Consider the following 24,725-nt stretch of genomic DNA (forward strand, 5'->3'; position numbering starts at 1 on the left):
TTATTTTGGTAATAAAGCAGTGTTACAAACTCGGTTGATTGTCTAAAACAATTCACAATTATATGATAATAAAACCAACTATGGCATAAAATGAGCTGCACAATCATTTCTGTCGTAGTCTACGGATCGTAGCAGTGGCTTATTCTGCATACGACACCAAAGTTGACTAAAAAATGGTCAACTTAACGGCGGAAACCGGTTTTTGGAGCACCTACTCGGAAAAATTACCTTTTTATTTACTCAATTCTTTGGCGATCAAAGTAGTTAGGTGAATGATTTTCCCGTTTATATGTCCTCTTCTTCGGATCCGTAAATATGAGGCGATAGGGGATGGGGGGCGAAAATGTGTGTCAAGGTTGATAAGGGGATGATGAGACGAAAAAGGTTGGGAACCACTGGTATAGCAAAAAGGGACGCATTTAAGGTCCGTACACATGATAGTAATTAAATCAACCCGCATGACTCAATCGGGCAAGTCAAAAAAATATCATTCCTTTTATAAATCGCATAATCCTCGGTTCGATGAACTTCCTAGCCAGTTAACTGCTGTGGACGGGCTAGCATTTAAACAAATTGCCCCAAAGTGAGCAAATTCGTCGGGCCTTCAAGGCTGACGGCTAGAACTTGCCAAGATGTTACAAACGGGTTCGGGACTTCGTGATCGAGCACAAAAAAATCCGAAAGTGTGTGGAAGAAGAGCTTATGGCAATGTAACGGAATGATGGATGTTTTTCGATCACGTTGGACAAATCAACTCCTACATGAATTTAAACGCTCATTATCCGGGTGGCTTTCGATCACTGCGTCTCATTCGTATTCACGGGAGCATGTTTTTGCGTCAATATTACAAGGAATAAATGTTGTCTGTGTAGTTGTATGTGCATTTTGCTACTTTGCCAATCCCGGGAAATCCCGATCCCAGGATTTGAAATTTGAGCCAGAAGTCCCAACCCTATGCGTGATATCATGATACAGATATCTTCAATATCAGGAGTTATATAGCAGCGGGACCCTAGATATTTACATCATAGTCATTGAGCGCCATGTAAATTGCACAGAATGGTTTCAGATTGGCGTTTTGGTGACTGTGAATAACTGCCGTATACATTTGCCGTGACTTGCCAGACATGTTTATTGTATTTATATCATAGAGATTCGGTTGTACGCAACACCGGTCCTGTAAAAATGCCTTTTGACAATCCCGATTCCATCAGCACTCGGTCCTACCTCATTGATAAAAAAGTTCGGTTGTCAGCTTGCCTTTATAATGGCATGCTTTTTATTACTTTCTGCCGACAAAATAAAATCAACCAACTCCTTCTACTGTTTTAGTTGTTACCATTTTCAAGACCAGAACTACATGTAAAATGATACACAGACCATTTTTGCACCAGTTCTTCAATTTTTTAGTAATAATGACAAGAACTTTACTCAGTAAATGCCAAATGTTTTTCTCCAATACTGAGTTGATCGCAGTAGGCAAGTTCCACCCACATGTATTTGGCGTATGCGTTCACTTTCCTACGACCAGGCAAAAACCACTCATCCAATAGTTAAGTGCAAAGTTTGATAACCAGACAATTTCCAGCTCTTCCAAGTTATACTAGAACTAGAACTTCAAAGCCCATCCATCCATTTTTTCAGAATTAGATTAGAATTACTAAATTGCTTGGCTTATTTCACACTATGCAGTTCTCCTGTAGTATTCTGCAGAAAACCAGGAATTAGATTAGAATTACAGATGCGAGCATAGAAACATTTCACAAATTAGAGTAGAACTAGAGTCACGGCTTTCACTCTAATTAGTCAAATTATCCACCAACTCGGAACATAGCATAGCAGTAATTTACCGCGCGAGTCCAAGTCTATCCTATCGTGAGCTATACACAAACTATAACACAGTCACAGTGCCGACCGCAAATGAAGCACAATGTCACGCTAGCATTTCATTTTAAAGAGTTGATTTACAAACACAGAGTGCAAATATGGCTCTGTAACAAGTGCATGCATCTTAAATTACCAAAAAAACTTGACCTCTTCACGGATGTCATTGACTTCACACAATAAAAGAATATGCAATCGCGTGCGACGAACTATGAGCGCTGTTCCAAATGAAATTCTCGCGTGATAAGACCAATTGATCAACAAAAGGGTCGTAATGGATAAATATATCTCACACAGATATATGATACCGTAGGTGTGTTATTGCAGCTCACCTATGCAGACAAATCCTTTTGCCCCCTTCAAAATACAGACTCAATGTTCTATTAAACTAGGGTTACCTTATTTTCGTGGGCCCAAATTCCGGACACTCGGTATTGCCAATATGATGTCACGCTAACAATGGTTTGCCCAGATTTAATTACCGCTTATTGTGGAAACTGATTGGGTTCACCACCTTCGTGATCCCAGAAAAATCGCAAACGACACCGGGGGTCATGACCCCAGTTGCAAACCACTGCCTTTGACTGGAACATCCAAAACAGCGTTACACGATACTAGGTAGCCTACTTCAGAACTACATATATTGTAGTAAAATTTATTAAGTCGGGTTAATAAATTCTAGTTTAGTAGCGGCCAGATACATATTCAATAGAATTAGACTTATTTCAATAAATTATGCCGATATTTTAGCAAACGATGGTTCCATATTGGGATCAAGATATCTAGTGACAATAACTCGTGGGAAGCGCGAAGAAAACTTTTATATCGCATAAACCTGCCAAGAAATATGTTTTTGTTCATGTCGATTGAAAATTTACGAAGCCAGCCTAAAAAAGCAAGGGGTTTGGATTTTTATCAGATTTACCAAGATAGCAACAAGTCAATAGGGTTAAGTACATGCGTGAATGCCGATGATACAAGCTTATCATGTTGAAGAAATTGTGCGTCTACGTTTACAAGTCTCACGTGTCTGTACCCTAATTCTTTTCTATTTCAACGTTGAATCAAAATTGCTTGCATTTGCGGAAAATTCCAAGATGACTCGTACTTTTACTACATGAATATCTCGATGCGGTTTCTTTTTAACCCAATCCAATTTTTCACGATTCCGCGATGGAACCAAGACGTGATTTTGCAACGGAATAGAGTTCTCCAGAATTTTAATTGATCAAAGGACATTCGCGTCAAATTGTCTACAATGCAAAAAGTCTACTACTAGAGTCGCAAGAAATGGAGGAACGCGACCACAGGGACCTAGACAGGGTAGTCGAATGGCCAACAGATTGGCCGATCTCAAACTACATTTTTTGATTCACTTGGAACACGATTGCCAAATTTAACATTATCTCGCCTATTGTACCTACCTATTGTATAGTTCACTGAGCTTATCTAGCTCGTCCTCGCGCTCGTAGCGCTTTATTTTTGGTTTCGGCTTTTCTTAGTTTTTCCTCTGATACAGTAACACACCATGAAGAGAAACAGTGCCAAAAGTCGAGCATTGCGGTCAGTCAGTGCAGTGCAGCTTTCCCAACAGTGAAACTTTGTGATCTTTTTCACGATTTACCTCCTCTCAAAACACGCGTCTGCTTCTTTCGCGCTCGATAATTTCTTTTAGCGTATCGTGTACTCTCTGAAAAAAAATTTCCTGTTATAATATCTTGTCTCATTGCACGTGGCTCGTAACCAAGCTAACAGACACACAAGTCGTACTTGGATTTGTACGGCTTGATTTCTTAGATACCGAGATTGTAACCATCTGATTCAGGAGCAGGAATTTTACACCAAAATCAAGGGAAATGAAATCTACTATTTTGATTGTGCCGTAGCCCTTTTAGTGCATGGCGTTAGAATTGATAGGCGCTTTTTATGTAATCATTGAAGAGCTTGTGTAACCGAAGAAGGCAAGACAACATAAAAAGATCTACAGCAGGGGTTCTCAACCTGGGGGGCGCGGGAGGCTCTCAGGGGGGGAGCGAGAAATTTTTGTCAATTTTGTCAATGTCTGTATATACCTAGCTCCTAGCACAATTAGAACAGGATACATAGTGGTCCTAATACAGTACGCTTCCCTCTAACGGCAATGGGTAAAAATACCCACGCCGATGCCAAACGGTTAGGCAGCAGCAGTCGTTGGCTGACAACACTGAAGTTGTGCGTACACTGCTGGTGACAAACCGTGTTGCTTCATTCTGACAATGTTGTCTACATCTCAATTTTTCAGCTTGCGCTTCTTGATATAAGAACCAATCCCCATGCAGCCTTCCTTCAGTTAGGATATTGTGTTTGTGTGTGTTGCAATTTCTAAAGGAGCCATCAGTGATTTATTGCGAAAAGTTCCCTCGACCAAATCCACTTTTTCAACAACTTAGTCGATTACATTTCAGACTTTAATTTGCTACTTCCGCTCCGAGTACTTTTGACGAAACTTTGAAATTGCTCCTACTTGTACTCAATTAAATTATGGTGTCTTTGCAGCATTCAGTTGAGCAACAATGTCATGTGACTTAAAATATTCAAAATGACTTGATACAAGCCGCGTCTAGCAATATCAAATCTGTCTTTGATCATGTTTGAACAAACATGTTAAGAGTGAGAAAAACGAGTATATTATGAATGCGCGGCATTCAATATTGTCGTAGAGCTTGAAAAAAGTGAGTCGAGCTTGATAATGAACACTATGTCTTGAACTCGAGTCCGACACCATGACTCGATGGTGAATTGAAAATGACTCGACTTGACTTCACTCAAAACTATAAAAGTGAGATTGACTTGTGACTTGGTGCAATACGACTTGGTTACATCCCTATATTTACGTAATATATTGTTATATAGCAATAGAAGTTCTGCACTATAAACAGTCTATTTAAAATATCATAATCTTACTCGGTCTGGAGAGATTTCCAGCGGATTATCCGCTGATTCCACAGCGTCGCATTTGGTCTCCGCAGCCACTTTTCTCTCCAAGAGAAACTTGAACATCGGGTCACTTGCTGTCACTTTATCTCCGTGTGATATTGGAATATACGGCGACATGATCCCAAACATAATGCTGTCTCCAATAGTCAGTTCTGTTTTCACCTCAGGATACAGCATCGTGTTGTTGACAAACGTACCGTTGACACTTTTCAAGTCTGTCACATAGATCTTATTCTCGCACACAGTAATTCGAGCATGTTGCCGTGATATGAACAGGGGAAATTCAGTTGATTTCAGTCGGAAATCACAACCCATTGATCGTCCTACAAGAAAACTTTGTTCCTTGTCGGATTCAACGTCGCTCAAGTTGAAAACAAGCCCGTCTCCGTTTTTAGATAACTGATTTAGGACAATACATCCGGAAATCGCTTCACTCATCATTGCACCTTCAGGTTAGCATTCAATTGCCTGTTCACGAACGCAGAATATCACCATATGTCGTCTGCCTGAATCGAACAATCGACATTCGATAAGCAGATGCAGCTGATTCAATTTGCGTTAGGGTTACTTATTGCTAATAAACCGAACTGAAGACACGCAACAAATTAGTAGCCTTACGAGCCTTGGTCCCTTCACTGGCAGAGCAACAATAACAAACTGGCGTGGGCACGAAATCACTCGAGCAAATCAAACATTTCGGTCAGCTGTTCGGTCAGCTTTTGTGTCCCGTAAATTCAGCCCCGTGGCAGAACTGGGCCGGAGTATGATTATATCAGTTGCGAGTATGAATGACTGCTGAGCATGATAAAAAAAATCCCAAAATGTGCGATTTTGAGAGACGGAGGCTAAAAAACTGGTGAAATATATGTAGTATAAATGCAAAACTACTAGAGTACGTGGATACAACCTACTTGAATATTACGGAAAGTACAAATAAAAGGTTTGTGATGACCTCTAATCGATAAAGATATTATGTTAAGCTTGATAAGTAGGCGATGGGTCCAAAAGTTTGAGAATCACTGTTTTAACTGTCTGGTATTGTCACGTAGCCGTGGCGCCGATGCTTGTACTTTGTATTATTGATTGATAATGAAGATCAACTGAATCTAGCCTGTAATATCTACGGGATCTGGATTTTGGATTGTAAACGGAGAGAAATCCGGCACGTTTTTTTTCATTTTCTGTTCGAGTGCCAGAAACAGGGAAGGGTTCTAAATTTCTAATGCATGACAGCATCTCCTTGTTTGTTTACTATGATTTTTCGTGCGGTCTACTTGAATTCTATTGTGTCCAACTCGCATATAGTACGCAACTTAAGAAATATTTAATCGCCGTCGCCAAAATGTCACTGACAGAGCACAGAGTCCCATCTGTAACCCAGTAATCACACTCACAAAGCTTATTTCGTATCGCCTTGAAATGGCAAGAACTTACGTTACTAACGGGCACAGCATCTCTGCGGCTCAGTATTCCAAGCGGTTGCCAGTAAATTCGGCCCTCGGTAAATTCGGCCAGTGAATACGGCCCATGACCTCGGTAAATTCGGCCCTCCGAGAATATTGTATTAAAATGTATTTCCAACCGTTAACATGAATTAATTAAATAATTATACTATTATTATGTGATATGGATATCAGGGTATGCGTAGATCGCATAATCATGGGAGATAGCGCGGATATTCACGGGGCCGAATTTACCGATGTCCGAATTTACTCGGTAAATTCGTCCCCGGAGAATTTTGTATAAAAATGTATTACCAACTATTAATGTGAATGAATTACATAATTCTATTATTATCGAGTGATTTGGAGGTCAGGGTATGCGTATATCACACAGTCACGGGAGATAACGCGGATATTTACGGGGCCGAATTTACTGAGGACGGAATTCAACCGGTAAATTCGGCCCTCGGAGAATTTTGTGTAAAGTTGTAGTACCAACTATTAATGTGAATAATTACATAATTATATTATTATCAATTGATTATTAGGTTAGGGTTAGGTTAGGGTTAGTATTAGGTTACAATAACATTACCTAACCTTAACCCTAATCTAACCCTAACCCTAACCTAACCCTAATCCTAACCTAACCCTAATCATTAAGGGTTAGGTTAGGGTTATGATTAGGGTTAGGTTAGGATTAGGGTTAGGTTAGGATTAGGGTTAGGGTTAGCTTAGGGTTAGGATTAGGGTTAGGTTAGGGTTGTGATTAGGGTTAGGTTAGGATTAGGGTTAGGTTAGGGTTAGGGTTAGATTAGGGTTAAGGTTAGGTAATGTTATTGTAACTGTTATTGTTACCCTGGCCCTGGCCGAATTTACCGGGGGCCGAATTTACCGAAGGCCGAATTTACCGAAGGCCGAAGTGACCGAGGGCCGAATTCACTGGCCGAATTTACCGAGGGCCGAATTTACTGGCAACCATTCCAAGCAGAGCAGAGATTCGGTACTGAAAGTGGCCCTGTGGATATAAAGCTGTATCAGCTGTATCAGCAGTATCAGCTGTATCACCCTGTGGATATAAAGCTGTATCAGCTGTATCACCCTGTGGATATAAAGCTGTATCAGCTGTATCAGCAGTATCAGCTGTATCACCCTGTGGATATAAAGCTGTATCAGCTGTATCACCCTGTGGATATAAAGCTGTATCAGCTGTATCACCCTGTGGATATAAAGCTGTATCAGCTGTATCACCCTGTGGATATAAAGCTGTATCAGCTGTATCACAGCTGTATCAGTTGTATCGCAGCTGTATCACTCATATATCAGCTGTAGCATAGGCTTACCATATTTTGGAAATCAAAAAAGAGGACACTTTTTCAGAAATTTGCAACTTGCAAATCCGGAGTGAAATTCTCGAAAAACGGTTAAATTTTTCCCACTTCGTGATCGGTTGACTAAAAAAAAAAAAAAAAGGTCGTCTTTTCCGCTCAGATCTCAAAATAACGTTTTTTACTCCACTTCGCCAGGTGGATGACTAAAAAAAAAAAGGTCATCTTTTCGCTCAGGGCTCAAATCTACGTTTTTCACCCGTCGGAGCTTCACTTCTGTGCTAATATGTGGCATATCACTCGCAATTTGCTCTAAATCTGCTCTAAATCCTAAAAAAGAGGACATAATCTCAAAAAAGAGGACAATAGGGCGTCCTCCGAGGACACTTTCAAATAAGTCAAAAAAGAGGACAAATCCTCTTAAAAGAGGACGTATGGTAAGCCTACTGTAGCATGAATTATCGAAAATTTTCGCGCTTCACGCTGGCTCACTAAACAGTACAACAATAATTTCATGGCAAAAGCGAACAACGTGATGGGGACGGTTTATCACCCTAGGAGCCCAAGACTCAAGGTTTTTTGCGGAGCCTGACGAAGTGCTGTTTCGTTCCTGCCAACGGGTATACACCCGGAGATGTGTTATTAATTATTATTCGAGGGTTCCTACCTTTTCAAACACACCTCACCCAGCTCTACCGGTCGGTAGCCTAAATCAGATTACGTGAGCAGAGAGAGGAAAAAAATTGATAGCAATCTATATGCAATTCCCGATCATATATTGACCGACTCAATCATGAAATATAGAAATTTCTCTTGATTTCATGCTTTGCGCGTTTAGGCGAGAAGAGCTGACTCACTAAATGGACACACTATGTAGATGATATGTAGCGATAAACAGCGTATAGCCTGAGGGGGGTCGGTTTATCACCCTATAGGGGGCCCAAGACCAACGTTTTTTTTGGGGGGGGGGCTGACGAAGTGCTGTTACGGCCCTGGCTATAATGCGTCCTGATAATGCTAATAAACCAATGATGATGATGATCTAGTTTACGTCTGACATTGCGTGTTTGCATAATCACTGTAGGGGACGATACCATTGTGTTCCGATACCTGACTATATTGCATCCCAGACGTAGTCTTGGCGTGATACTTTTTATGCAGAGAGAAACCTGGATGATAAAGCTGATAGAGTGATACAGTTCATACCTGAGTGACATGTTTGATACTTGAGTATTTCGCGCATCTCAGACATAGTATAGACGTGATACATATTGCAGAGTGATACCTGGGCGAATCTCGGTACGGTTTGTCTCAATAACATGGGAGCAGCGATGATTCTCAAGGTTAAAGTAATTAAAAAAATAATAATAAAAAAATCGAGAACTTTTTGAACACAAGACACCGATTCCATACAGGTAGAGTGATACAGCTGATACAGCGTTATATCCACAGGGTGGTACAGCTGATACAGCTTTATATCCACAGGGTGATACAGCTGATACAGCTTTATATCCACAGGGTGATACTGCTGATACAGCTGATACAGCTTTATATCCACAGGGCCTATGAAAGTTGATAGTATAGTTGAAAGACTAGCCTGATAAATAATATAATTATAGTAGGGAATGCATGTTCTCGGTATATTTTCCATATACTGCTTTGCGTCATAACTTTCTTTAATTGCTTACCCGCTGTAAATGCGAACACTTCGGGTATTTATCTCGCACGTCCGCCACGTACTATGGTATTCTATTCTGATTGGGTACCGGTCCGTAGTATATTATATTCCTTATTCATATTGAAGTAAACCCAAATATTTCCATCTGACACTCGTCAAGGGTAATCGTCAGATCATGAAATTACGAGATTGCTACAATATATAATGAAGGAGGGTGTCGAAATGATGTGGACTTGTGGAGTACGGAGTAGCCATTAATCAGACACTAATACTTTTTTAGTCGGAATCTGCTATTCATTTATTGATTTTTTCATCTATTCAAAAACATCACAAGATAAAGTTATAATGAAAAGTCTTTTGTCAGAATTCAGAAAGCCATCTTGACTGACTTGACTACCGTATTTGTCTCACGTGTAATATATAATATTTCTATTCTGTATTTGTAGGCCAAAGCGTTTGTTTTTTACTTTATGAAATAGCTCTATGTAATTTCACAATCTGATGGTGTGATCTGTTGATAAAATGAAAATACCTTTACCAAAACTTTGTTTTTTTCTCCGTTTTAGTCGCAGTAATCGTGATGGATTTCGACTTTGGTACGGAGAAGCGCAACCAACCAAAAACCGGACGTCGCGCCAGAACCACAAAGTCGAAAACTTCACTGAATTCGAATTAAAAAGGAAAGCCAGATCCCCCAAAACCGACACCGAGTCTGGACACAAGAAAAGAGTCCCCGGCCAGGCCGTCTAGGAGAATGGGTGGTTGGGGAGATGCGGCTAAAAAAGACCGATTGGAAGATTCACGGTTGTTCGCGGATTCTCAGACTCGGCTCGAGTCGGATGATGACGAAAGCACCCCCGATATTGAGATGATACCGGATGCTGACGGCTTGCTGGTGAGATTGCTCGATCTTTTCACGTTCACTTTTAAGACAAAGCGCAGAGCACTTGAATACTATACCAGCATGCATTGTGGTTAGTAGAAATGATATATTTGTGAATTCGTGATCAATTCGCTACATTGTCACAAAGTGCGATGAAATAGGCATGGTCGATAAAATGTTAAATTATATTTTATCTGACTGACGTTATACTCTGTGGTCGCATCAAAAATACATATTTGAAATTTCTACATCATTCATACATTTATGCCATCATAATGAGTGATAATACTCAGATAGTCGACGACTTATACTTGACTCGGAATAAAATCACTTGAGAGCTTGATTTTTTCCAAACCTACCACGGTATTGTTACAAAGTCCAAAGAAATATGCAAGGTCACAAAAATATACCAAATTTTTGTGGCGTAAAACTTTCGTTCTTTTCTTGGTGCCTAGAAAAAGGTAGTATGTAAACACCATCCCAGGGTTGTAACCAAGTCGCAAGTCAATCTCACTTCTATAGTTTTGACTCGAGTCAAGTCATTTTAAGTCACCAGTCCGAGTGCAAGTCGCCTAGTGGAGGGTCGAGTCTGAGTCATCGTGTTTTGACTCGACATCGAGTTCAAGTCCATGTCTAGTTGTATAAATAGACTCATTATAGCGAAATGCCGTCAATCTAATTCTTGAAATGTTTCTCTGCTGTAATTCTAATCTAATCTGTGACTCGTTTCAATGCTCTTATTCCAATTCTAATGTAATTTCTGGTTTTCCTGAGAACTGTATCCTGTAAAACGAGCCAATCTTGCTGTACAGACGTTTGCCAAACTCTGGTTTGATAGGAGCTGGTGTTCATTCAACGTCGGAATTTCGGGCGAATTCAGTAATTCTAATCTATTTTGGAAAAAGCTGTGTAGCTATCATTCTAATTGATTTGAAAAAAATGTGTAGTTATCATTCTAATTTTAGTCTAAGTTGTAGAAAGAGTGTATGCCATCATTCTAATTCTAGTCGAATTTTGAAAATCAGAAAATTTTCTAGTTTACTGCACTCAGATATTCGATTTTGCATATCAGCAGTCAATAACGAAAACAATATTTCCAGAACCAAGAAGCGGGTGACAAAATGGCAGCTCCACCGACTGTGGCCATGAATCAGGTCGCTACGTACAGAGAATTGGACTCGGACCTGCAACGACATTCCACTTTCACTCTTCTCGATAATGAGATCGACCTCAAGCTGCTGGCAAAGCACATGTCCGCGGACAGCGACGTTCGTGAAGGCGAACAAGCCTGGGATTGGGACGGATTGTTCACGGACGTATCGTCAAATCTCAAGTCGCAAACGAGGCAGAAGACTGACGTACGAAAGCAAGACCATCTCATTTAAAAAGAATGTTCAAAAACGCGAGCCGGAATCGCTGTCCACAAAAAAGGCAATTGAGTATTCATATTGATATAAACCTGAATATTTTCACCTGACACTGGTCAAGGGTAACTAGTAAAGAATCAAAATGAACATTGTTTATCAACAATCGTATCATCAATATGACGCCACCTGCCAAGTCCCAAGTCATTTTCACTTTCATAGTTTTGGCTCGAGTCATTTTCAATTCACCACCGAGTCCAAGTCAGTGAGCAGAGGGTCGAGTCCGAGTCATTGTGTTTACTGCTCAGTTTTGAGTTCAATCCGACTCAACCCCCTTTTTTCAACTCCGCTCGACTGATATAGACTGGCTCATATACATAATATAGTAAATTTCCTCATTTTCTGGCCCTATTTTCCAAGCATCAGGACTGATAGACGAATTGCCAATCATGTGGTGACTTTACTATTCTACGGAGTTACAATGAAATGTCTGTCTTGGCCGTCCTAGTCTCGAGTCATATGACTTGGTTCGAGTCATGCCCAACGACTTGGAGTACAAGTCGAGTCAATACACAAATTTACTTGACTCGAATCATTTCACGCATTTGACTAAATTATGTCGAGTCATCAAAAAATCGTGAGTTGAGTCATTACAGTCCTGCTAGTTGCCAACGATTACCCGTGACGAGTGTCAGCAGAAAATATCAAAGTTATTTCAACATGATTATATTGTTCAATAGTGTATTGAAGCTCTGAACCTCCAATAGTTTCTTGAAAGGAGGCGAAATGGCTGCAATTTAACATTTGCACGGCAATAATTTTAATCCTTTGCAAATCATGTGACTCGATCTTGTATCAAATGAAGTGCATTTCCGTTACTAGCAATATTCCAGTATATGGTGAGTGTCTGTCGTAGTAATTTCCCACTAAAATCTTACATTTTTAGTGAATCAATTTTAATGAGTCGGTGGCAATGTTATTTTTCGTATCTACAATTCGAGAACGCTGCAATCCGTGAAAAAAATGGTGAATGTTTTCATGTTCGTTTTGGTTTGCCAACATTCTGTACGATAAAGAAATGTTTATGTCTGATGATGACATTTTCTGTTGCATTGTTTTCCTATTACAAGTCGTTGATCTAGTTTCAATATCATTTCAATAGGCATTCTAGATATGGCTGCATTTCCACTATTTTAGAATATCCTCATACAATATCCTACCTCCCTGGTCATCAGATAAATGACTAGGGTTCGGCAAAATGGGGTACTTGAGTGATAAGAACGTGAATTGTGCATCAGGCTTCATGCCGAGCATTGTGAGTAGAGGTGGTCAAAGTAGTCACCATCGCTACTCAAGTAGAAGTAGAAGTAACGCCGCAATTTTTACTCAAGTAGAAGTAGGAGTGGTGGTTCACAAGTAAGTAAGTAGGCATTTTACGCTTATTTGTGCCTACGAAACTGAAAACTGTCAAGTAGAAGTAGTCTAAAATCATAACTACTTGAAAAGTATTTTCAGTAGGCAAAATCTACTTCAAGTACTTCGAAAAGTAGAAGTACTTCGTTACTGACCGCCTCTGATTGTGAGGTTACAGCAGCATGAATGATGTGGGTAGTTCAAATCCCTACCTTTTATGCGGCGACCACAAATAATATATCTCAGTAAAGATAATTTGGTATTTATCAGTCGCAGTTGGAAATTTTGGATTTGAAAAAAACAGCATTTACGGTGGGTAATCCCAGAATTATCAACGATAAACTTTATTAACTCCGCTTCTACTGGTTGGAATTGAGTCAAATTTGTTTTGGTAGACGACATATCAGTTTCATGTGGTAAAATTTGAAATTTCTTTTCAGATTCAGATTTGGTGTGCATCGTTTTTTGATGCAACCTGACGAGTTAATTCTCTAGCAAGCAAGATCTGGAAAAAATAAAAAAAATTAATAGCCCTGTACGACAAGCAATTTTAACTGAATCGGCCCTCCAGTTCCCTGAACCTCTAACCTCGATCTTTTCATTGTATCGCAGTCTTGTGGTGTTTTGAAATGATGAAATTCTCAATAAACTGATACTGATCGTAAAATTTCAATACTCAAAAAATCACTTCTCACTATTTGACTCGAATCATTGAGCCATGCCCATAATCGCATGTTGTTTTTGGATCAAGCAACCAATGTGGTCGATATAGGACAGGGGTGGGTATGAGCAATTATTTTTTGTTGGATCATGGATAAGCATAAAGGTTCATTATCGTAACTCGAAAACTGGTATTAACAGCTATCCTGCTAGGCCAGCGGCTGCCGACAGATCTGTGAACTGATCAAAGACGAAGGTTTCACTGCTGCCTGAAAGCTTTTAATTCCTTGGAGCCCTGATGTCTGCGAAAATGCACTTTCTGCGTTGTCATTAGGATTACCTAGCTTCCAGTTGACTGTGGGGATATTCAGCGAAGAACAAGGAAGAGACATCCGCACATAACTTCGAACATGGAAGAGAATCTTTGAAGCGACATTTATTGTCAAATCAAAATACCATCTTGCAAACATTGACAACATGCATGACGACCAAAGAAATTAGTTTCTTTGTGTACAATAATGACCAAAAGCTGGCATGTGTCGTGAAGAATAAACTTGACCTGATTGAAAAAAACTGGTTGCTTGTCTGAGTTTAGTGCAAAACATTGACCCAAGAACAGATGAAACATCTTTGACCTTTCAACAGGTGCTGTTTGCGCGTGGAAAAATCATCGGGCGTATTTCTCCTAGGGGAATTAGGGCAATTTTTTGCTGAAATTCCGTCCAAAAGGTCGATGCTGTAGCAGCTGCAGTGACACCGACTCCTCAACATTGTCACGAACAGGGCCGTAACAACACTTCGTCACCCCCCCCCCAAAAAAAAAAAACGTTGGTCTTGGGCCCCCATAGGGTGATAAACCTAACTTATATATATTGCTATCAATTTTTATCTTCTCTCTGCTCACGTAATCAAATTTACCGGTAGAGCTACGAATGAGGTGTATTTGAAAATGTAGGACCCCTCAATAATAATTAAACATCTTCGGGCGTATACTCGTTGGCAGGAACGAAACAGCGCTTCGTCAGGCACCCCAAAGAGAATTGGGTCATGGGATCCCCTAGGTTGATAAACCGACCCCCCCCCCCCCCCGCATCACGTTTGTTAGCTTTTGCCACGAAATTAGTAGCACTGTTTAGCGAGCCGGCGTCATGCGCGAAAATTTTCGTTAAAATTCATGATAAAATCGGCCAATAAGATCGGGAATTGCATATATATATTGCTATCAATTTCTTGTCCTCTCTTCTCATTAGGGCTCTTCAAAAATGACTTTTTCTCAAATCCTACTGCTGGCTACTTGATAAAATTGTTAGGTTACATAATTTAAGCCTACATACCAAATTTGGTTCAATTCCAACCAGTAGCCGCATTGCTACAGGAGAAGAAAGTTTCGATTTATTATATAAAGATTAATAATTTAAAAAATATGTCGTTATATCACCCTATGGGAGCCCAAGACCCACGTTTTTGGGGGCCTGACGAGGTGCTGTTTCGTTCCTGCCAACGGGTATATACGCGATATGGGAGCCCAAGACCAACGTTTAATTGGGGGGCTGGCCAAGTGTTGTTTCGTTCCTGCAAAGATGTTTAATTATTATTGAGTGGTCCTACCTTTTCAAACACACCTCACTCAGCTCTACCGGCAAATCGAATTAGGTGAGCAGAGGAGAAGATAAAAGTTGATAACAATATAGGCAATTCCCGATCATACTGACCGATTCAATCATGAATTGTAGAAATTTTTCCGCGCTTAGGCGACAAAAGCTGATTCACTAAACAAACTCCCAATGAATATTATAAATAGCGGTAAACAGGGTATCGCTGGAGGGGGGTCTGGGGTTCAAAGCCCCCCATAAGTTAGGTCTCTAACCCTATGGGGGGCCCAAGACCAAAGATTTGGGGGTGGCTGACGAAGTGCTGTTACGACCCTGGGATAGCTATACTTGCATAGGCTGCATTGTCGTTGCTTTATGCTTCGAATAATTCATAACGGTACTTGAAGAGATATCAATTATTATCCGTCTAAACTTGCCCATTTAGTACAATATAGCGACCAGTCCTACATGATTTGTATAATGTGGAATTGTAACGGCTATCAGTGTGCAAAGAAAATGCTCTCTATACCCGCTGCTGTTATGTTATTCACATTGTAGATCTCTTTATCAGGTAGGCTACCGTACTTTACGAGCGTGCGTGTTTGTGTGTGTATGTGGGGGAGGGGGGGTCCGTGCCTCACCAGTCATGAACCTCACCGCACGTCACTGGACCCACATATACCGACTGTCGCAGTGGCGCGCATAATTGTAAATAATACTACTCTGTTTTGTGGCAGGTAGTACATCCTTCTGTGTTGCAGGAAAGAGAGGTTTTGTGGTGAAAACAATCCTAGGTTGTACCCACATGAAACATTGACTGACAAACGACATGATTTATGCTTCTCAAATCTACCAGAAACGTTACCGATCCATGATAAATGTAAATAGACTGGACATTTACTATGGGTCCAATAGTGGCTCTGAAGTCAATTAGTTTTTTTTGTCAATGGTGGACTTCACAATGTGATCAGGGTATTCATTAGACTGGAAGATTTTCCGTATGAAATCTAGATTCAAGTTCCGACTTACAACAAATCATTAGAGCCCTGTGAACAAGCGTTCGTATCAGATTAGTTTTGCGCTTAGTCGGACAAAATGAATTCCAAGCGATATATTGGCCAGTGAAAGTGGCTTTCCGAAAGGCTGAGGTTAGAAACCTCTTATTGAACTTTTTTACGAAGACATCAAGGAATGCTGGAGAATTGTTATGATCCTTTTCTATAGTAGATTTGAACGACGGATGAAGCTGATTTAAATGCCTCAAAAATATATCCCATTCCGATTCTTTGTTAAATCACCACTAAGTCACTATCAAATAAGTGGTTTATCAATGTTCCGAAATCAATTTTGCTCGTGATAACCTACGAAAATATTAGCAAGTATAGGACCAAGAGGTGATCCCATAGCTAGTCCATCGATCCGTTTGTATATGACTTCATTGAAGCTGAATTCCACGTTGCATGTTGCCATGCGCATTAGTTTGACGAACATGTCTCTCGAGAATGGCGGGAATCGCAAAGAACCACCGTATAACTCATTAGCACAGATTTGTCTTCAACTGGGACGTTGGTAAACAGACTTGAGATGTCGTAAGAGCACATAAAAAGTTGAGCAGGATCGAGCTTAGAACTTCTTATGGTAGATTATCAGCAAACGTGAACGAGTCACGAATGCAATGGATACCATAAAGAGAACTTACTGGTTCAAGAAAGCGTGCAATCCAGTTAGCGAGTTTGTGATATCACGAGCCAATCATCGAGAGTATTGGACGCAATGGCACATTAGATTTATGCGTCTTAGGTAGACCATACAAGCGCGGGCGCATGGATCCTACTAGTCTAGCTTGATCGTAGTCCGTAGATGATATTTTCCCTGCTTTCTTTAGTGTCTTTCAATACAACATCCATTGTAGCAATATATTTATTAAACTCGAAGACTTTTCGGGTGCCTCTTTTCAAGAGTTATCGGCACACTAAAGGGATTTAAACAGATTTAAAAGCAAAACCAAAAAGGCAAAGTATGACGCAACAATCAAAATCACAAACCATGAAATTCGCATTGTACCAATGGCAACAATAACAAACTATGAAGTATACGGACATACGGTACTATAGTAGCAGCACAATTTGTAAATAAACAATTACACGCACGGAACAACACTCACTAATGAGAAATTTGTAGGTTATAGAGGAAATCTTTTTGTCTGCATAAAATAGGTTTGCTCAACTGAATAATAGTAGACTCCAACACTTTTAAATGAAACACAGACCTACCGCGCGCAATGACAGTGAACATATTGTCATCATAGTGCTGTGCACAGGCAAGGTTTTCACTCAGATGCTGACCAATTGACGAAGCATAAGCTTGGTAATCATCATAGCAGTCTGTTTTTGCAGCCAATTTGCACTGACGTGCGAGCTCCGTGCGATCATTTGCGCAAGTTTTTGACCGAATCAATTTTGGGATATGCTGCTTAATACGCTCAAACAATCTTTGAGATGTACGTCCTACATACCTACTATCACAGTGGCACTTGTATTGGTAAACAACATTACTTGCATCAAAGGCAGGAAGTACATCTTTTCGAGAGTTGGGTAACAAGGGTTTCGTCGTGTACACTACATGCGTGTTAACACTGTAATAGCAACGGTGAACAGCCGATTTAATAAGCTTTTCAAAACGGCTAGACACGTTACCTAGCCAAGGTAGGTGCAAAAATGCCGGGCATTTTTCTGGGCCATAATTTGGAGCTGTATCCGATTTTTTCAATACCCTAGAGATGGAGCATTTTAATATGTGGTCCGGATAGCCATTTTTGGAGAGAATCAAGTGGATATCATCCAATTCACGTGACAGTTTTTCTGGTGAGCAGAGGCGCAAGGCGCGATTAACGAGCGATGAAATGAGGTTTAATTTACGCCGCTTCGGGCAAAATGAATCCCAACGAATATAATGACCAGTGAAAGTAGGTTTTCTGTACACCGACGTTAAAAACGTTTGTCCTGATCTCTCTACTAAGACGTCTAAAAAGGGAAGGGCAGCATCAGTTTCCTTTTCCACGGTAAATTGTAGAGCTGGATGGAGACAGTTCAATTTTTCGAAGAAATTATTACATTCTCGCTCATTTTCAAAGGCAACAAAGGTGTCATCGACATATCTAAAATAGAGGAGAGGTTTTGCGACGTTTTCAAACAATTTCTTTTCATGGTATCCCACAAATATATCGGCCAAACTAGGTCCCAACGGTGAACCCATCGCAACACCATTACATTGACGAAACATCATGTCATTGAAGCTGAATTCAACGCTACTAGTAACAGTTTGCAACAATTCAAGAAATATTTTACGCGGTAGTTTCGGAGGTTCAAGCGTGCCATCATAAAGCGCGTCTGCGCAGATTTCGAAAGTTTCCGACAATGGTACGTTAGTAAAAAGACTTTTCACATCAAATGAGCTAAGAAATACATTGGACGGATTTAATTTGGCGCGTTTTAATTCGTCTACAAACGTGAACGAGTCGCGAACGCAGTGGTGCGTATACAAGGATCGAACTGGCTCAATGACGGTGTTAAGCCATTTGGCTAAATTATGTTGTGCCGATCCACACATAGACAATATGGGGCGAAGAGGTACGTTATCTTTATGTGTTTTCGGTAAACCGTACATACGCGGCCGTTGTGATCCCGTTGGGCGTAGAGACTCGTACAGATTTGAAGGAAGTACTCCATCCTTCTTTAGTTTGAGAAGGCGACGCTGCAGCTTCATTTCTAACTTGCGCGTGTTATCGTTCATGTCGGAAGGGCCCAGGTTGGTGAACTTTGACGTATCTTGAAGAATGGATTCCATTTTCATGTTGTAATCTGCCCGGTTCAAAATCACAACTCCAGAACCTTTGTCAGGTTTTGTGATGCAAATTTTTTCGTTTGAACGTAAGGATTTGATGGCTTTAAAACAATCCTTGTTCATCAGAAAATCACCGGCGTCCACTGGGGTGCCACAATACGCATGTGCAAGATCACTGAGCTTAGCTTTCATCGCAGAAAAATATTCCGGAGATAATGGTCTATGGTGTTGTAGTTGACCAATTAATACCTCGAAATCGGCGAATATTTCTTCTCTCTTAACGTTGTTGGGAGGCAAACAAAAATCCAATCCATGAGACAATACAAATTCTTCGATATCACTGAGTTTATAACTCGAGAGATTTGCTATGATTTTCTTCCCCGTACTTGGCGAATTTCCAAACCGATTTTGAAATAAAACTTTGAGGTTACGGTCATACTTCCTCTGGTTCTCCTTTTCCTTGCGAGTGTCAATGATACTCAGGTATCGGCAAAAACGTATCAAGTCAAAAAATGACAGGAAATCTCTGACTTCTTGTTGAAGTGATCGACATTTCTTCCACCAGTGTGGTATAGAAGATTTCTTTTTCTGGATTTCATCGAAAAGAAATGCCCGTTCGATGTTGGGGCTATGTCGAGCGTGAGACTTGTCGAATCTAATCCTGATGCGCTTCGGAACTACCCGTAGTTCAACGCATTTCTTTAAGTGATCTATTGACGACCGCAAAGCTCTAATCAGAAGTCAGAAGTAATCGCTGCATTCTTGCTTCGATCGCGCTGGTGTTGTCATTATCAGCTGCTGGTCCAATAGCAATGACCGTTGATGTGTCGTTCAGAATGCCAAATGTAATCATCATTTCATCTTTACATTTCGAATTGCAATGTCCGTATTATACTGATGGCCACTACCGACGAGGGTCAGTTGAAAAGCTTTTAGTGAATGAATTGCGAATATGAATGTGTTGTTAATTATTATAGTTGTGCCGCGTCCACATTCAAGTCGAAATACAAGCAAATACTAAATACAGTCCATCCTCAAGATTACCGGACGGATTCATTCATTACTTCCGTCACGATGAACATCACTGGCGAGAACGTGTATGACGTCACAACGCACGTCAAGGAGAATGCGTGTGTCGTCACAGAGCCATTTCACGCTGTCTTCCTGCTCTTCATGCTGCTCGCCAATTATTGAGCGAAACGATCACCGCTATCAAGTTCAATTGACAGATCCACACGCCGGTGTGACGTCACAGTCCTACGAGAGGGCATGTTGTTTTCGAAGTGTGACGTCACAGATGTACAAAAGTGGATTTCATGCTCTCTTCCTGAACTTCATCTCTGTGAATCGCAGGCGGTTTCCATAACCCCACCAGATTCCCTTGTCGCCTATTTTGTGGAAGTTTCCGTCCAGGTTGCTGTGGGCGCACCTGTTATACCACCAGCCTCCTTCGTTGTAAGAAGCGCAATTCAACGACGTGATCCGCGTCCTGCGTTGAGAATTGTTGGTTGTTGTGATATTCGAGACCTTGGTCGTAGGTTCCATTCCCGGAGTATCCGGATACGTGCAGTCGTGCTCCCGTTCAGGTTGCTGATGGCGCAGAGGCGATACCACCAACCTCCTTCGTTGCGAGAAGCGCAATTATCTGCAAAAACGGCGTTATCCGCGTCCTTCGTTGAGAATTGTTGATTGTTGTGATATTCGAGACCGTCGTCGGTTGCGTTCCCGGAGTATCCAGATACGCGCAGAACGTAGTTGTCGGATGCGGGGCCGATGCGGAAGGAACTGGGAAGGGCGAAATTTGGATAAAATGGTCAAAAAGAATAAAAAGGACTAGGATTGCTATTGAAGTTGCTAAAAAAGGAGAATTGAGACCAGGTCAAATACGGGAAATCCGCAAATTGCGGGGTCTGCAGATCTGTCCATCATCTTTCGAATTCACATCACGACCCCACCTGTATTGTTCCGTGAGCGGAGTAAAGCCCCTGAGAAACTCGGTCAATACAAAGCCACAAACGTAAAGATATGAGAATTGGGTTATGTGTGGCATGTATAGTATATTTCGACATTTTTGACAAAAAATTTGGACTCAAAATCATGACGTGTTGCACAAAAAATCAATTGCTGGTTTGAAATCACTCTATTCGAAGTCAAAACCGGAAATTTTGTGTTGACCAGTGTCGTCGTTCATGTGTCATGAATACAAGAACAAGAAAGGCGCCAAAATGAGAGAAAGATAACAGTTGAATGACATGGAATAGAACAGTGGTTCTTAACCTTTTTCCTCCAGCGCCCCTTCCTAAGATTATCGTGCTCCAACGCCCCAAACCTCATATTGTAAGGGCTGTAATAAAGACAATGAGTAAGAGGGCCGTAACAGCACTTCGTCAACCCCATACTAACAATTGCCTTGCGCACCTATAGAGTGATATACCAAACTTCTGAGGGCTTCGCCCCCAAGAACCCATAGCGTGGTTTCTATGGTCAGCAAAGTTTTTGTGGCCTGGTCGCCCTAAGTGCCAAAATTTTCTATAATGCACGAATGAATAGGTGGTAATTACATATATATGTCGCTATAACTTTTTATCCTCTCAGCCCACGTAATCAGATTTACCAGTAGCACTGAGTCAGCTGTTGTATTGGAAAATAAAGGGTACGTAATTGATAATTAAACATATTCGGGCGTGCCTGTAGGTACAATTAATTCGTTACCAGGGCCGTAACAGCACTTCGTCAGCACGTCAGCCTTGGGGGGCGCTGGACGCAAGGTTAAGAACCACTAGAATAGAAGATATTAATACTCGGATATATCCAAAACAACGAACAATAATTCATAAGAAGGCAAGAAGTCAAATATATCATACAATTCCGGCTTATCAATATCTTATCATGCAGTCAATCAACATCGTAACAGAGGGTGAATCGAAGTAACACTGCAAAAAGTGCCAGTGGTAGCCTACAAACCGAACCCAGAATGATATTGCGGTCATAAATCCTACATTCCTTCGCGCATGATATGAGGTTTTGCGTGTCATAGGTGCATATTCACACACGTGAATCAGGGGTGGCACGTGGGTGGAAATACACATTCGTATTCACTAATACGTATTCTATCAATTCTACGAAATAACATCACAAAGGTAAATCGACCAATCACAACAGAGTTCATGAGAAGGCAAAAATTGATATTAACCTGTATTTAGCAACCCAATAAATTCCATATCTCGTGATCATTTTGATTTTCATCTCCATGTTTCCTGTCTTTGTCAGCTGGTGCATTGCTTCTAGACCTGAACGGAGTCACGAACGTGAGAGTTGACTTTAATTCAACACTTCGGTATGCCTCAGAGTTCGTCGCTAATAACGAAGTGCTTTCATGAAGGTGGTCACATATAGCGAATCACTTTTACTTTTCTGAAGCAATCAAATAGTTTTCCTCTACTTGCAGCATTCACTCATGTCAATCAAACTTCCTGCTACTTCTACTTCGCCCTATTCTGAGAATTACAAGCGCACCTTTCACTATTTACCGCTTGCCAAGACAAAGTAGTAGCTTCTTTCAATGAGAGGGTCTGAGAATTTCCATGACTGGTCTCATTACGATGCTCTACCCGAAAGAGCAAGGGGCTCTTGACGTGCATGGGCACTACCATCCCGGCGGCGATTAGGTAGGTAGGTAATGCTGCTCAGTGGATGTGTTGATTATGTGAAATGAGAAAGTAATATTTATTTGCCATCATATTTCGAAACAATGTTAAACACAATTTCAAGCACAGACAACGGCAGCAAAGGTTTGGTGACTTTAATTGTTACGGGATAATTTGCTACATTCGCTTTATTTTCAATCTGGATCACGCATGCGAGGTGCGTAGGCTACGTAATCGCGTTATATTAATGAACAGGCTTGAAATTAAACGGATTTTCGGTTCAGTTTATACAGCCTATGGTTTTAGTCCACGCAGCAACATTAAATAGTAGGATTTCTGTTTTGAACTTTTCGCGGACGGTTCAGAATAGCTTCGCAGGCCGCTCTTTGCCCAGGTCTGGTCCAGAATGTACCAAATATGCACATGCAGTTCCTGAGGCTTTCAGTTGAAGCCACTGTTCAATGCCAAACCATCATTTGCATGATGTGATGCAGGACAAATCTTATACTGTTGGATATGTCTACATCCTGGGATGTAGCAGCACGAATCCAGCTCTTTACATCGCTGGCACAGCTCAGTTTCTGGTCTTTCGAGGGAGCGTATATATGACTGCTTCTCAAAACTACATACTTACTTGAAGCAGTTTTGGGCTATTTCGAAATGCACTACTTCTCCTTGTACTTGAGTAGAATCTCGCGTCCCTGCTTCTACTTGCGTAGCTTTCTTCACTACTTCAACCACTTCTGCTTTACATTATGGTGTAATATTATATCAATTTCTCTATCTCATCATTGACATCAAGTACCACAAAGCTCCATCTTTGTTAGATAATTACTGCCCACACAAAGAAAACATGTGTCGGATGAATGTAAATTTGAATCTAAATTTTGGGTGACTCTGCTATATTGTAACAGAATAAGTCTTTGCGTATTGAGCAAAAGTCGCGAAACCCAGTGTTCTCAAATCCAGTAGTTTTCGGCTGGTTTAAAAAGCATTACTTCTTATTCGTACTGGAGTAAGACATTAGTTCGATAGTGGCACCTAGTTAATGGCTACGAAAGTACTTGTGTGCTGGCGGACTTATTCTGATTGCGTATTCGGCTCCAGGGTTCCAGTTGAAATCGCAACCCGTAAACTTGATGATGTGTTCTTCAGTAATAATATTTGTGACATTGAACCACGCCCATCACGTACAGCCTAAGGATTTCTGCGGCGATGCCTCGACTTAAGTTTGTTCGAATTGAGAGTCGTACTAAATATCAAAAAAGTTCTCTTCATCCTGACAGTCCTGATAGATGTCTGGACACAATTCATGAGATATACCGGCCACAAAAGTTATGTGTAACAAGTCCCATACCTAACCAATGATCTCCTTGCAAATCGCCAAATCCGTTCACGTAATCATCCCAACCTCTGTAAAAGTCAACGTTTCCATTCATTCTTCGCTGGAAAACCTTTAAGAACTCCGAAAATATATCCAACTTTTCTACAAAAGTCACGCATTAAACTTACAGTCCATTTTCCACCTTCGTCAGTTACGTCGCAGAACACGTTCCTGATTCCGACCTCTGGTATGAATAATTTAAAGACACCTCCAGAATCATTACGTGCGAATGCTGATTCCAATTTCGCGTAATTACAAGTACTCACAGCTTCGAACGTTAGAAGAGCTAGAAATCATAGAATTGGTCTCGTAAAACACACCCGACGAATGACACCGATGGAAACTCGCCTTCCTTGATTTCTCTAGCCATGCTTTGCTCGATCAGAGTCATGTTAATTTCGCCTTGTGGGCCTGTTGGACCAACCGGGCCAACGCCACCAGGGGGTCCGATGTCTCCGGGTCTACCAGCCGGTCCTTTAGGGCCTGTAGGACCAACCGGGCCAGCTCCACCAGGGGGTCCGATGTCACCGGGACTACCAGCCGGTCCTTTGGGACCTGTAGGACCAACTGGGCCAGCTCCACCAGGGGGTCCGATGTCACCGGGTCCACCTACGGGGCCCCGCGGCCCAGGGTA

The 24,725-nt window shown here is 41.1% G+C and overlaps 2 protein-coding genes across 2 annotated transcripts in view; one reads left to right on the forward strand and one right to left on the reverse strand.

Moving 5' to 3' along the window:
* The window catches only part of LOC145435206 (microfibril-associated glycoprotein 4-like), a 96,125-nt gene that overhangs the window by 37,445 nt on the left and 33,955 nt on the right, over positions 1–24,725 (reverse strand). The window lies entirely within an intron of this gene.
* LOC145435229 (intraflagellar transport protein 43 homolog) lies at positions 9,719–12,729 on the forward strand. The gene is given in 2 exon segments (XM_080312568.1): positions 9,719–10,200; positions 11,289–12,729. Coding segments are annotated over 2 exon segments (600 nt in total). The 5' UTR covers positions 9,719–9,885; the 3' UTR covers positions 11,574–12,729.

Source organism: Botryllus schlosseri, chromosome 3, assembly GCF_051294905.1.
Source record: "Botryllus schlosseri isolate E-star chromosome 3, Bs_hap1, whole genome shotgun sequence".
NCBI lineage: Eukaryota > Metazoa > Chordata > Ascidiacea > Stolidobranchia > Styelidae > Botryllus > Botryllus schlosseri.